Source organism: Crocodylus porosus, unplaced genomic scaffold (assembly GCF_001723895.1).
Source record: "Crocodylus porosus isolate Cpor-Errol unplaced genomic scaffold, CroPor_comp1, whole genome shotgun sequence".
NCBI classification, from domain to species: domain Eukaryota; kingdom Metazoa; phylum Chordata; order Crocodylia; family Crocodylidae; genus Crocodylus; species Crocodylus porosus.
This window is the reverse complement of record NW_017728936.1, coordinates 10,506,220-10,519,854: the sequence shown is the minus strand read 5'-3', so window position 1 is coordinate 10,519,854 and position 13,635 is coordinate 10,506,220. Positions and strand designations below refer to the sequence as shown.

The following is a 13,635-nucleotide window of genomic DNA, read 5'->3' as shown; positions in this document are numbered from 1 at the left end:
ATACTTTAGCTGACGCACTCCCTAACATGGCCCTAGTCCTAATAGCCTTCGTTCCACGCAGACTTCTCCTTATTCTGGCAGAAATAAACTGTGCAAGAAGTGAGGGGGTGTGGGTTATAAATCAGACAAGCAGTTAACCTTTGAAGGCCTTTTCAGACACAGTAGAATATGGGCCTGGAACAAAGCATTTGAAGTGACTGCAAAGAGCAGAACAGTCAACTATGAAAACAATTATCCGTCCCTCATCTTTTAAGAGGAACTTGCAGGACAACATTTCGGAATGAGAAAGCAGGCCAGCAGAATGGCAATGCCACCAATGCCCACCATGTGATATTTCCCATTGTGGAAATTTTAGAACCTAATTTCCTTTCGGCGCACACAACCAGAGAGTCCAGAATCCCCTGCGCAGAGCCACAAAGCAGAGGTTCTGTACAACTTAACCACAGGAATGACCCATGCCGAGGCAGTGATCAGTGTCTTTATTTGCTGTCTTAGAATTCTACATATTTATGCAGCTAAAGGTATGAGGGCGTACACGCTGGCAGCCGCAGAGCGGATGAGAGAACTGCGAAGACTCGATGCCAAGGAGCACAGAGGAAAGGTAATTTTTTTTTACCTTTTTTGTTTTTAAACCAGGAAACCTGCCTTTTTCCTGGTAAAATCAGAAGTGCAGCTTGGTTTTTAATTCCATTTCATGTCTACCATAAAACATGTGGAACACAAGTAATGGGGGTGAATTGCTTGGGGGGAATGTCACTCTGGGAACAGTGCAAGATTTGCTTCACGGCTTCAAGCTGGTAGCTCAGGCAGGTCAAGCTTCTGTCTCTCCCCCTACGCTAGACCAGTATGGCTACAACCTGGATACCTGACCTATCCCAAGAGGCATATTGCACTCTGATGGGAGCTCGGGCAACAGGAGGGTTTATTCTGCCCTGCACCGACTGTACTTCCAGCCCCATTTTCTTTTGTTGGTAATCTGTCATGCTGTTGCCAGAGTCCTGCATTATATTTATTTTGGTGCTATTTTCAGACTCCTCTGTTGGTGGCTGTAACTGCCAAGCAGCCAGCCATAGTCAATGATTTGCTACTGACAGGGGCAGATGTCAGTGCTGTTGATGACAAAGGGCAATCAGCTTTACACCTCGCTGCGACATATGGCTATGCCCAGGTCCTCCAGGTAAGAAGGGATTTATGATTTTAATGGCACACACTGTAAAAAAGCAATAAAATGGCATGACTGATTGAGAGATCCAGGCCTAGCACAAATGCCTCCAGAGTAAAGATGCCTGGATGTAAAGATCTTTGATTTATTTTCATGCTTTCCATTCACAAAGTTGAAGCCTATTTGCAGTGAATCCACCACTTGCCACTGTTGGAGATGGGATTTTGGGCTAAATGGACCGTTGTTCTGACCCACTGTGACAGCTCATATTCTTTTGTTACACTTTAGCCTTTCACTTCCAAGGAACTTGTTGTATGGCATCCAGACGGCAGTCGTAATTCATAATCTGAGTTCTGGGCCAAACCTTGTAGTTGAAATCTAGGCATATTATTTATGTTGTATTAGTACCCAGAGTCTCAGTCAGACCTGGGCTCTTTTGGATTCTGCTTCATATAAACATGTCAAACACATGCTCAGTGCTTTGAGCCTCTGAGTTAGAGTTTGCTGGTGGAAGAGACAATGAGAAGGTATAACAACCAAACAAAAGGAAACATTTTTGTTTGTATTTCAAAGGGCACATCTACACAACAGACATCTTCCCGCACAGCTTTGTTGGTTGGACGTGAGCCCTGATGGACTGAGCTATGCCAGCAAAATTCGCTACACAATCCCTACCCAGATAGCTCAGCTAGGCTGGTACAGCTCATTGTGCCTAACAGCTAGTGGCAGGTAAAGCTATATGAAGAGCGGCTTTGCCAGTATAATCTCCATCCACACTGGAAGCACTTTGCCATGACATGACAGTACAGCAGCATTCTTACACGATGGGCATGTCTACACATGCATTTATTCTGGCTTCAATTTACTGTGCAGTGAGCAGGAATAGGCTGGCATCTACATGTGCAGGTGTTAAAGCGCATTAATGCTGTGTGTGGAATGACTTGGGACTCATATTAGTCCCAATTCAGTCCACACACACCACGTTACTGCACAATAAGGAGTCTACACGTGCATAATTGTGCAGTAACTAATCAGGTGTAAATGTGATACCTGCATGATGCAGGTATCAAATTTATGCTCAAGTCATCATAAAACACCATATTTACTGTGCAGTACGGGTGCACATGTAGACACACTCCCATACTGTGCAGTAATTTTGGTTACTGCACAGTAAATACACATGTGTAGACATGCCCGGTAGCAATGTTTAGTGGGCTACATCTGTCCTGTTTCACAGCCTGATTCTGATGCCCTTCTTCACACTGAAAAGCACCATAGTCTTCTACTGATTTCAACAGGATTTCTTTTAGTGCAAGGTGCTTCACAGCACGGGCATCTAGTTCAGAATCTGACCCCTCAACAGGTCATCATTTGCTAATAGAAGCCCTTTGCCTCTCTCTGTCTCTGTCTCTCGCTTTCTCTCTGTCTCCATTCCACTCCCAGTATAGGCAGCTTCATGGCAGAAAGTTATGGCCACTGTAATGATGGGATTTAACTGGGCTTGAGGCCACATTTCTTCAAATGGTGGGGCCTCAGTGTGAATGAAGAGTGTAGCAGGATCACATCAGTTCTAGCAGTGGAATTCCATCACCAACTAAATGCACATCACACACCCTAAGTTAAGTCATGAGAAGGAAGTTAATGTGTAACATAATGAGTGCTTAAAACAGCATGCCTTTCCTTCGGCTTAACAAAGTGCTGCGTTCTCAACAGATACACTCCCCATGAGACACCTGTAAAACCTACAGAATACTTTTCTTCATCTTGTTCACTGGAATTCTTTTCCCCGTTCTTGTTATGCAGTGTGTATTACAGCACAAGTGCTTATAATCAAAAATCTCAATCAAGATCCTAAAATATGGATGAGTGAAGCTGTTTCACAAAAGCAAGAAAAGTGTAGTCCCTTTTAATATTTCAGATGAAAGGTTTCTATGCAGTATTGTGCTAAATCAATCGCCACAAAGAGCTGAATGTTTCCAAATGACTCTTTCTGCATCCGATCCAAATCCTGCTCCTTTCCCTAGAAGTATTTAACTACTTTTACAAGTTCTTCTAGCAGGCCACCCCAGACGTTGTAATCAGATGTGTTTGTATCACCCTGTCATGTTTCCCACATAAAAATGTTACGATACGAATATTTCCAGTGCCAATTGATCTTTAGGAAATAAAGAGCTTGTTAGTTATTGCTTTCCAAGACAACTCTGAATATTTTTGCATTCCCATTACAGAGACAGGACTGGGATTTAAGAGGCTTGGAATTTTACTGTTTGTTAGCTGAGAATTTCAATACATGAGTTTCCTTTTCTGGGAGGCATTGGCTACCTTTTAGGGTGGTTAAATATAGACTCCGAGGAGTTGATATTAAATCCTCTTTTGAAGGTTTAGGTGAAGCCTTATGCCTTGTCCAGCAGTGAATTTCAGCCTTCATGAGCTAGATTCACAAGGCTAAAAGCCACTGATGACTGGTGGCTGAGTATAAAACCAAATAATAGTTACCTCATTTCTTGCCCAGCTCCAGTTTTAGCTAGCTGAAATTCCTGCTAATCAGTTGGCTCTGTTCAGAGCCACAATGTTTGTGGATGCTTTGATTGTTTTGTGCTAGACAACACTTGCTGAGAAAGTTCTCCTGTGCTTTTATCAACTCCAGGTTATAATGTCATCAGGCCTTCCTCTGGACTTAGAAATGAAGGATTTTGAAGGTAAGGCCATTTGAGTTTTACACTTTGCCCCCAAAGTTCAATTTTTATGGTGGAATAATAAAAATAAATAATCATTCTGATGAGTATATGGGGCCCAGATTTGTAGTCAGTGAAGGCTGAAGGAACTGTAGGCCTCACAGGTTTTGATTCAGGAAAAATTTAATCATGTTCTGACATCCCATTTTATTCACTGGTGCTCAAGCAGATGCTTACAGTTAAGAACACACTACCTGAATGGAGGCTGTAATAGATTATAAAGGGCTGTATAATAGGGAATAGAGTATAAATAATGTATCCCAAGCTTTAGGGTCTGGAATCAAGATGAGTGTAGGTGCTGTCCATCCTGCATCCTCCCAACCAAGCTGACATTAGGGTTAGGGACAGACATTACACACAAACTGGTTTAAGTGATTGGAAACTGGTTCAAATGTGCAACACAACAGAAGTTCAGTGCATATAAACTGCTTTCAAAATGGTCAAAACCGGTTTAAGATAAACCTAGTGCATGTAGTTTCAGACTTAACTGATTTAGATTAAATTGGTTTATTAAACTTCTGTCCCAGATCCCCTCCAGAGTCAAGTTGACTCACAGTCCCCCAGCATCCCAGGATGCTTTGCACCTCCCCTGCACCCCCCCACCCTTGCAAGGTGGGCAGGCTAGACTTGGCCTAAGCTGCTTGCTCCAGCTGATCCGGGAGGCATGCTGTAGTGCTCCCCGGCTTCTGACATGGACCGCTGCAGGCATGTGGCTGAATTTCCAGAATCAAAAGTGAATGTCTGTTCACTTGCATATTGGTTCAATCTACCCAGCTTAGACTAACCTGAGAAGATTGAATAGATTCAACCTTGGGCTTTCTGAATGTCTGTACTTAGCCTAGTTGCTTTGGGTTAAATATGTACCAGCATGCTCCAGGAACACAGGGAACCACACTGGGAAAATAGCTGAGAATGAGACCAAGATCTAGAGCAAGTGCCAGTGACTACATAGAATTGGCTTTAATTGTTCCATGTTTGTGCCGGTTCACACAACCAAGGTGCTTCACCCCCAGGGAGGAGGAGAGCTGAGACCTCTCAAATCAGGTCTAGGACTAGATGCAACTGGCAGAGGAAACGCTCAGTTAAATAGAGGAACACGGAGAGTGACCTCTTTCCAGCATTTAATACTCAGTTTGGGTCCCTGGTACAGGTGGCATTTAAAATCCAGGTGAGAGACCCATCCTGCAACTTGGCCCTTGAGGTTTCTATGTCTTGGAAGCACATCATGCATACATGCAAAACCCTTGTCCCTCACAAATCCAAGAAAGAAATCACTTTCCCCTTCTCAAGCCGCTATTCTGTGGAGGCCAAGTTAACCTTGTTTCTATTTTCTTGAAGGCCACGCTCCACTCCACTGTGCCGTTCTGTCCCACAATTCCCTGCTCCGCGAGCAGCGCTGCCACTTCATGATAACAGAGGACCGGAAAAAAGAACTCCAGCACCAGATGGGGGAGGTGCAATTGTGCATCCATCTTCTGGTGCACATGGGAGCATCCATCTACAGTCGGGTATGCAGGGAATGCCTTTGCTTTGTGGGACTTCATTGGTATCACGTTGTAATGTAATGGCAGCGTTGGCAAAACCGAGAGACATCTCCAAAACAGGACTTCGAGCCTACGGAGTAACATTTGTCTGCTCCAGACACTAAACTCTGCACCTTAAGTTCTTACTGGAGCAGGAGGAAAAAACGTCAGTGAGAAAAGGAAATAAAATACTTGCAAGAACAGTGACCTGTTTTTCAGCAATCTCTAGCTTACACCTGGGAAGCTTAAAAGCAGCGGGAGAGGTGGAGCAGAGTGAGATGGTTACGGGAAGCTCTGAAGCCAATAAGCTGCAATGCCGCTGCAGCCTGATTAGCTTTTCTATTGGAGGGATCTCAGAGTGATACAGTATGCGACGCATCTAATTGCTGTTCTGCCTTTCATAAACTATAAAATATTCCTATTCTATTTATGCTAAGGGCAGAGTGGTGTGTGCTTTATCATAAATAATCTGAGCAGGACAATAGCAGTGAGCTCAGGTCACAGAAATTAGAGCAGGGCTATGTTGTCAGTATATTATCAAGTGGAGCCACGAGCTCCATTCTCTTTCAGCTCCCGACTCCTTTCCTAAAGCTTTGTGTTGTGCTGTTTTATTTTTTAACAGGATGTTAAAAGCAACAAGACGGTCCTTCATTACACAGTACAGGATGGGAATGTCTCTCTGCTCAAATATTTCTTAGAACTCAATGCTTTCAAGTCCAAGGAATTTGTCAACAGTAAGGTGAGTTAGGAAATCTTGTGGTCCATAATAGTCACAAACCAAGATGACCAGGATTTTAAATTTAAAATCAGTATCACAACTGGATTCCCTGTTGGAAATTACTGTATGCAGACATAGCAGACTATCCAAACTAAACGGCATATCAGCTCTTCCAAGCAATCTTGAACCCATGCGTTCTGCTCCTGTTTGTGGACCTCCTACCTGGTATTATGGAGGAAGTTTAATGCAGAAGCCAGCTTTGGAGCTTTTCATCTTGACCATGTAGAAAGTCCTGTCATTTCCAGAAAAAGAAACAATTATTTGGGACAAACAAAATGTTTCATTAGACCCCAAACAAATGTTTCATTAGACCCATTTGTTTTGCGGGTTTGTATTTCTTCTTTTAACTCTAAAGCCAACTTTTACTAAATTTGCTTTCCCACCCTTGTTTCAGTGTGAAAAAGCAAAAAGGTTCATTTTTAAAATGCCAACATAGTAATGTTTCAACTTTTCTCTTTTTTTTTTTGAGGATAAAACTCTTGGCTGAATTTGATCCAAATTCATGTATGGTTTTGGTTGACCTGAACCTGCATTTCTCAGCAAGTAAATGATCCATTTGGAAAATTTCCCTCAACTCTGACGCTGTGTAGCCTTATCAAAATGCAGACACTTCTTATGATAAGTGTTGCAGTGAGTGAGAAAGATAAGCAGGGAATGGGCAGCGGTTACTGGGTGAGGATTATGTGCCAGATTGTGTCACACTGCAAGTGGAGGAAACAGCTCTAACATGGTGCAAAGTGCCTCTGCCTGTCCTGGTGTGACCATCAGAAACACGCACAACGTGTCCATGCACATGACTATCAGGTTCATGCACAGCAGACCTCCTTGAAAACCAGCTTTGTGCCTGGCATGCAGTGCCCAAGCAAGTTATGACATTCACTAGACCATCCTTCCATCAGATACACAACAATGCTGTCTCCTATATACCTAGTCTTCACCTTTTCTGGTCTGTGTGGTCCACAGTTGCTATGAGCAAGCCTTGTGCTGGTCTCATCTCCTGAGCTTTAGCACACGGTCTATTTTGTTGGGTCTTGAGTCATAATAGGAGGTAGCTGTCATGTTCCATATCATTGCCTAGTCTAAATGGGCAAAATATTGTTGGCTTCAGCATGGTGTTTCCTGTTTATCCCAGGTGATGCCTGGCACAATCAGTTAAGCGTATGCCTCTCAGCTTTTATACAGAATTCTTGTTTCTCCCTTTCGGCAAACACCCTCAGTCTTGCACAATTTCTCCTTCTCCAGTGCAACGTTTCTCCACCTCAGACCACATCCCAAGCCTTTCCCTAAAATCAAAATGTCCCTGTTCCTCCCTTTAAATGGGAGGTTTGTCCATGTGCAACGTGCACTTGTCAGCATCCATCCCGGAGGAATGAGGAAGGAGTTATATGGCTAATGTCACAAAATTAACTTGTTGTGCTACAGAGCCGGGGAGGAAGCATTAGAGATCACTGTTAGGATGGATGAGACCCTGGTGTGAATCAAGGAGCACTGCTGACACAGGCAGAGAGCCCCATCTTACACACCCATGTACTCAACAGCAAAAATCGTGCTGCCCACTCATGAGCATGCCAGAGTGACTTATCACTAGTGGGGTTTGCTTCTCAGTCTGAAACAAGATCTTGAGGAGGAATCTGCCTTATCTAATATCCTTAACAGTTCTCTACATGACTCAGCATCCCAGAAGATTTGTGTTAATTGCCATTAACCTGGTGAGGTCAAAGTTGCCTTTCGCCCTGCAAATTTCTGTTTGACTAGGGGCTGCTAGTGCCTTTGCCTTTGTGCCTCGGGACAATTATCCTTACGTTCGTGGTCCTCATTCCTCCTTTATCTCTTAGGACCTATTATGCAGGCAAGAGCTTGTCCACTAGGGTCTGAGGTCTGATGCTATCTCCTGATTCTAATCTTTAGGCTTTTTTGACATTGATAGCATCACCTTGGAGTCTAATTGAACTGCAGTGTCTCCAGCAACTAGAAGGTCTCTGGATTGGGATCCCTTTCTGTATTAAGGAATTTGAAGCCAACCTCTGCCCCTCTTCTGCTCTGCTGCCTTTCCAGGGAGATGCAGCAGACTGGTCAACTGATTTTGTTAATTTTTATGCAGCTCCATCACCCTGACCCACCACTGCTTCAGGCCTCCCTTGCTCTTTTTAAAGATCTAATGTGGGAGTTTAGAGGGTCCCATTTCTGTCTGTCTGTCTCCCATTTCCCTGTAGCAGCTTGTCAAAGGAAATGTCCTTTTAATATTTACTAGCTACTGAGGTCAGGAGAAAGCCATCCTGAGCAGATATTCAGGGATGTTATACTGAGTGCTTGATGAAAAGCCCAGTGAGATGAATGGGTTTGTTTTCTGAGGCTGTCCCTCGAGCCTACATAAGCACTTGACCTGGTAGATAGGAAGGGGTCAGAGACGCACAAGGAGCAGGTTCTGGATTATGGATGGAGTTTTTGTCAGGTTTTAACTTGATTTTTTTGCTGGTATCTTGCTACGATGTTGAAGTCGTGCCTGTGTCTGCAGGGCCGTACTTCACTGGGATATTGAGTAAAAGCTGGCAGTTGAGATGCGGTCTTTTGACTGGCCTGACTTGCAACCTGCCAGCCTGTGGGCATTCAGCTGTCCCTTGCAGTACAAAAAAGATCCACTCTAGCTCCAACTGAAGTCCATAGAAAGGTTCCAGTGAAAGCTAGATCAGATCTTATACGGGTCAGGTTGTTTGTTTAATTCTTGCTTCCTGGAGATATCACTAGATCTGCCCGTAGACTGCTATCAAGGACACAGCAGGCAAGCACAGATGTTTCATTTTTAATGAGAAGCCATATAAATAGCTAAGCAACCGTCACTGTGTTTTATAGAAAGGTTAAGTTGACACAGTAGATTTGCTTGTAAAAATACCTTGCATTGGAAGTTGTTTTCCTAAGACAAGCTTGTAACAGTTTCAGATTTATTTGCTATTTCATTGTGCATTTTAAAATATTTTTTGCCTCACTCACGTACCTGATATAGAAATACCTTGATATTTTTTTATCAACTCATAGTGAAATCGGTTACACCGTTCAACTATGAAGCTTTACACTTGAGCTCATGACACTGTTGACCAATCATCACTGTAAAGCAATTGAGTATTATTATTTTATTAGTAGCATGTGAATGGACAAATAAAAAAGGCAATTAATATGAATGAAAAGAGCAGCAGAGCAGCATCTATCAATTGTAAAACTATGTAGCTGGTTAAAGTCATGACAATGTTCATAGAGTCTCAAATAATGCCTTGTCACGTATTTATTTTATTAATTATTTCTCATCACACTCTTAACTCTTCTAGCTATGCATAGCTACAGATGTTAGTACCATCCTCTACTTGAAACTCAACCTATTGCTATACATTCCCGCGCCACCTAGCGACCTGGCAAGGAATTAGATTGTATCATAAGAACGTATCTGATGATGAACAAAGGACTGGATTCCAGAAGGCACTTAAGCCTCTGTTTAACTTTAAGCATGTGCTTAGTTAGGGTAGAAGCTAAACTCATATACCTGCTTTAGGTCTCTCCTGAATAAGGATGCTTTCCACAACTGGAATGCTGGGCACAACATTTTCCCCCTAAAATAGCCATGGGGCAGCTGCATGTAGTGCATCCACATAGCGCCACATTTTAGCATGCGTAGGTTTAACCTAGCTTCTCCACATTTGCCTTTTTCATGGCCATCAAACACTAAATACTCTCTAAGCGGCCTCTCTTTCTAAACTACTGATCCGGCCTATGCCACATAGCCTGCAAACCTCTGCAAAATCAAATCTTTCTGTCTGGGAACTCTGATTGTTGGGTTGTTCATGTGCACACAAAGCTTAAAGCATCAAACCCCTCAGTCAGCTGTACTGTTTCAGAATCACCGTTACCCCAGACCTAGAGCAATCCCATTGTGCCATTGGGGCAGTCAGATTAGGCAGGATACCCTAGAGCTGCCAGTCTCTTTCAGCCTTCTCATCTCTACCTTGACAATTCTCCATGTTATAAACCCAGAGTAGGGAAGGGCGTGGTGTACTTTATCCCTGGCCCTGACTGTAAGATGTGCCCCTAGGCTCACGGGAACACAGCTTTGCACATGGCGGCTGCCCTCCATCGTGACAAAAACCAGGAAGAAATTGTCAAGCTGCTCCTGGACCATGGAGCAGATCCAAGCATCAGAAACTTGGACAATGACCAGGCAATTCACATGGCGCCGGCAGGAAAGGCTGGGGATTGGGTAAGCATTGCATTCTGTGTGTAGTGTATATGTGTTAAACAGATATCGTTTCTCTGTAAGTATATGCATCTCGGGGGAGGTAGTAAGGATGAAATAGGCCAAAATTTCCATTTTGCTCCAGTGCATTTCACTCCGCTTGTACTCTATTCAGGGCAGAGTTTCTGTTAGGCTCCTACTGCAGTTGCCATTGCTATCATAAGTCTTAAGGCCCAGATTGTAAGGGCATCATTGGTTTTTGACTGTGTCAGTTTTTGGGGGGAGGCAGCTTGAAGCCCTCAACAGGGGCCAGATTTTGGAAGATGCAGAGTGACTCCTCTCCGCAAGGGCAGGTCCCTAGCGGTGTCTTCAGTGGGGACCCAAAATTACTAGTCACTTTAGAAAACTCTTGGCCCAAATCTGGCATTCCAAGGGGGTTCCCAGCCTCCCTTCCCCCCTGCTCTGAGCAGCAGCACAGAAGAGCGAGTGTTGCTGCTCAACAAAAATAAGGAGAAATTCCTAGCTCTAGTTCTGCTATGATTGCTCCTGGTCAGAGTGAAGAAGAACTAGAACAGCTCTCCAAAGCAAGTGGCAAAGCCAGAGCCTGCTGAAGGTGATAGGAGTAATTCCCAAAGCAATGTCTTCTCCTAAACACACACACAATCCTCTCTGCATCAGCAGGGAGCAAAAAGAGGCCCCATTACAGTGAAATTCTGTTAGGATCGTGTAAAGGTATGTGCAGACAGTCACATCCCTCCTTTGGTAGCTCCAAAAGCAAGGAACGCAATGCAGGGATTAATTGGTGCTCTGAAGAACGCTGAGAAATGTCAGTACCTGGCTTTTCTGCAAGGGAAAGATTCAGTCTTTGCAGGTCTGTGAGAGGCTACCAGAGCCCAGTGTAATCTGTATGGGACTGTATGTGCCACAGACACGATCACATATGATTTCCACGATTCTGTTCCATACTATTATTTGTTCACGTGTTTTGCAGGTCAGGCATTTGCTGAAGAAAGGCCGGGTCACATCAACACTTGCATCCTGCCGTCGAAATGCCCGATGCTAGATGGCCTGCAACTTTGGAGGAAGTATTTTGTGTTGCCTTTGTGATCATGTTGCTCATCTTGCAGAGTCCGTGCTAGTAATTAACCACTGAAACAGCTCATCTTGTGGCCTGATGATTTTCTTAGTCCATGAAGGCTTTAAATGGAGACTTGAATGGCTCTGTAGAAGAGGCACTCTACTCTGTCCATAAGTTGTGGAGCTCTACACAGGCACTTCAGGGTGAAATTCAATGGCTTGTTTTGAGGAAGCTCAGACCCCTCTGCTATAAAGAAGGAAAGCTACGACTTCAGCTCTGAGAGCAAGTGTGCCACAGGCACGTAGGTAAGCTCATCTCTGTATTTCAGCACCTCTGAACCGAAGGCGTCTGAAGGGAAGGTTCGCCAGGTTGTCCTGCCGCACTGGGCCCGGGAGTGTGGTGCCAGTGCGGTGTTGTCAATGGTCAGCACACACACATGGATCTGGCTTCTTGCTCTAAGAAGGGAAAGCAGGAGCTCATGGAGCCAGGTCCCAACTAGCATGATTTGAATAGCTCCACTGCTGTCCACACTGCTGCTCTGATTTACCTCCGCTGAAGATCTGGCTCAGGAGCTGTATTTAGGATTTCAGTAACTAGAATTCACCACTAGATTCTATATATAAAGCGACCAGGCCTGGCTGATCGTATGGCCGTATCCTAGGCAAATCTGCAATGACTGGTGGGACACTGCCACTCTAATCAGGCAGTTAAGAGGGAAGAGGAAATAAGTTTCTCCTACAAAAGTCAGGTCATGATGTTAAACGGACCAGCAGAGAACACAGTGACTGGTTGATTCATTGCAAGTGCAAAGGCAAACATAGACTGCCAGTCGCATGCTCTAGCTGCTCCGAAAAGGAAATCAAAGCCTAAAGAAATCCAGAGTTTGAGGCCCACTGGATTTTGCTCTCGGGCTTAAATGTGTTTCAACTTATATTTTATAAAAGTGTGTAAGTAAAGAAAACCTACCCAATATGGTGAGCAATATTCAGGATACTCATCCGAGGTTTCAGCTCAGTACATCCTAGCAGGATTCCAGAAGCATTAAAATAAAAGAATGTAGATGTCTCCTTGGCTGCAGCCAGGGACTGTGTAGCACGCAGGATGGGGGGTGCCAAGAGCCCCCACAAGAGAGATACAAGACATGGAAGTCAGCGGAAATAAAGAAACTGCAAACTGCACATGAAGGATCTCCTGGAGGACTGGGGGCAAAGGCAGGACTGACTCTTCTACTGACATTCGTAATGGAATGTGCATTATAATGGGTTCTCCCTATTCTTTCTGTGAAATGATTTGTGAATTGCTGTGCAATTGTAGAGTGAGAATGATGTTGCTGCTGAGCCAGGAGCAATGTATGGGAACAAAAGTGACATTTGGTAAATCAACCCTGGTAGAGCATTACTTTTTTTTTTAATGATATTTAATGCTTTGACTAAGCATCTTGAGTGGCTCTTCATCACATTCTCAGGATAATGCAGACGCATTTTAGCAGGATTAAACAAACAACTGAAGGGTAAACTCACTTAACAGAGATGCAAGTGACTTGAATAATCATCCAGTGTCTGATTTATCACAAGTACATCCAAGTTGCTTAAGAGTCTTAAAAATTTTGCTGAGAATTTTAAATGCAGTGGTTAGCAGGTTTAGACGAAAGCCATTTGGAAATGTAGATATGTTGATTAGAGATTGCTGCAACTCCCAGCCCTTTCTCTAGCCTTGCTCTTCCACTATCTGATTACCTCCTCTAAGTACATCGGGTCTACATACCTGTCAACATCCTCTGACAAAAATATTGATTGTATATTTGCATGTGTTTGCATATATTTGCATAAATTCAGGCACAAGGCAGCCAAAGTGCATGCCTTCTTATTTTGAAGTTATGCTGTAGCAAACTCGGATGTGGGGAGTACTTGCATTCGTGCATCACTGCCATATGTATGGATGTAAATAAATAAGTCTTCACGTGTTTCAACTGCTGTCATCAAACCCCCCAAATCTGTGCATGTCACTCACTTGTCATAAAGATCCTACTCAGGTGCAGTTTGATGTAAAAAGCTCTTTGCCTCTTAAGCTTATTTGTAAAAATGTATTCCGTGTCTCCCTGGAACAGGTGGAATAAAGCATTCGACTCTTCTTGACCTGA

At 43.8% G+C, this 13,635-nt stretch overlaps 1 protein-coding gene across 1 annotated transcript; it reads left to right on the top strand.

Annotated features, from left to right (window-relative positions):
- Positions 1-409: 409 nt before the first annotated feature.
- Positions 410-13,635, top strand: NFKBID (NFKB inhibitor delta). The gene is made up of 7 exons (XM_019547098.1): positions 410-601; positions 1,031-1,177; positions 3,810-3,861; positions 5,236-5,405; positions 6,043-6,159; positions 10,277-10,441; positions 11,409-13,635. Exons 1-7 carry the CDS (start codon positions 449-451, stop codon positions 11,478-11,480), a joined length of 876 nt encoding a protein of 291 aa, XP_019402643.1. The 5' UTR covers positions 410-448; the 3' UTR covers positions 11,481-13,635.

Excerpts from the sequence above, each read along its gene's own strand:
- NFKBID (XM_019547098.1), top strand. The coding sequence starts at position 449 with ATGACCCATGCCGAGGCAGTGATCAGTGTCTTTATTTGCTGTCTTAGA. Across the intron at positions 1,178-3,809 it reads GCTATGCCCAGGTCCTCCAG|GTTATAATGTCATCAGGCCT; the intron begins GTAAGAAGGGAT and ends TATCAACTCCAG. Across the intron at positions 3,862-5,235 it reads AGAAATGAAGGATTTTGAAG|GCCACGCTCCACTCCACTGT; the intron begins GTAAGGCCATTT and ends ATTTTCTTGAAG.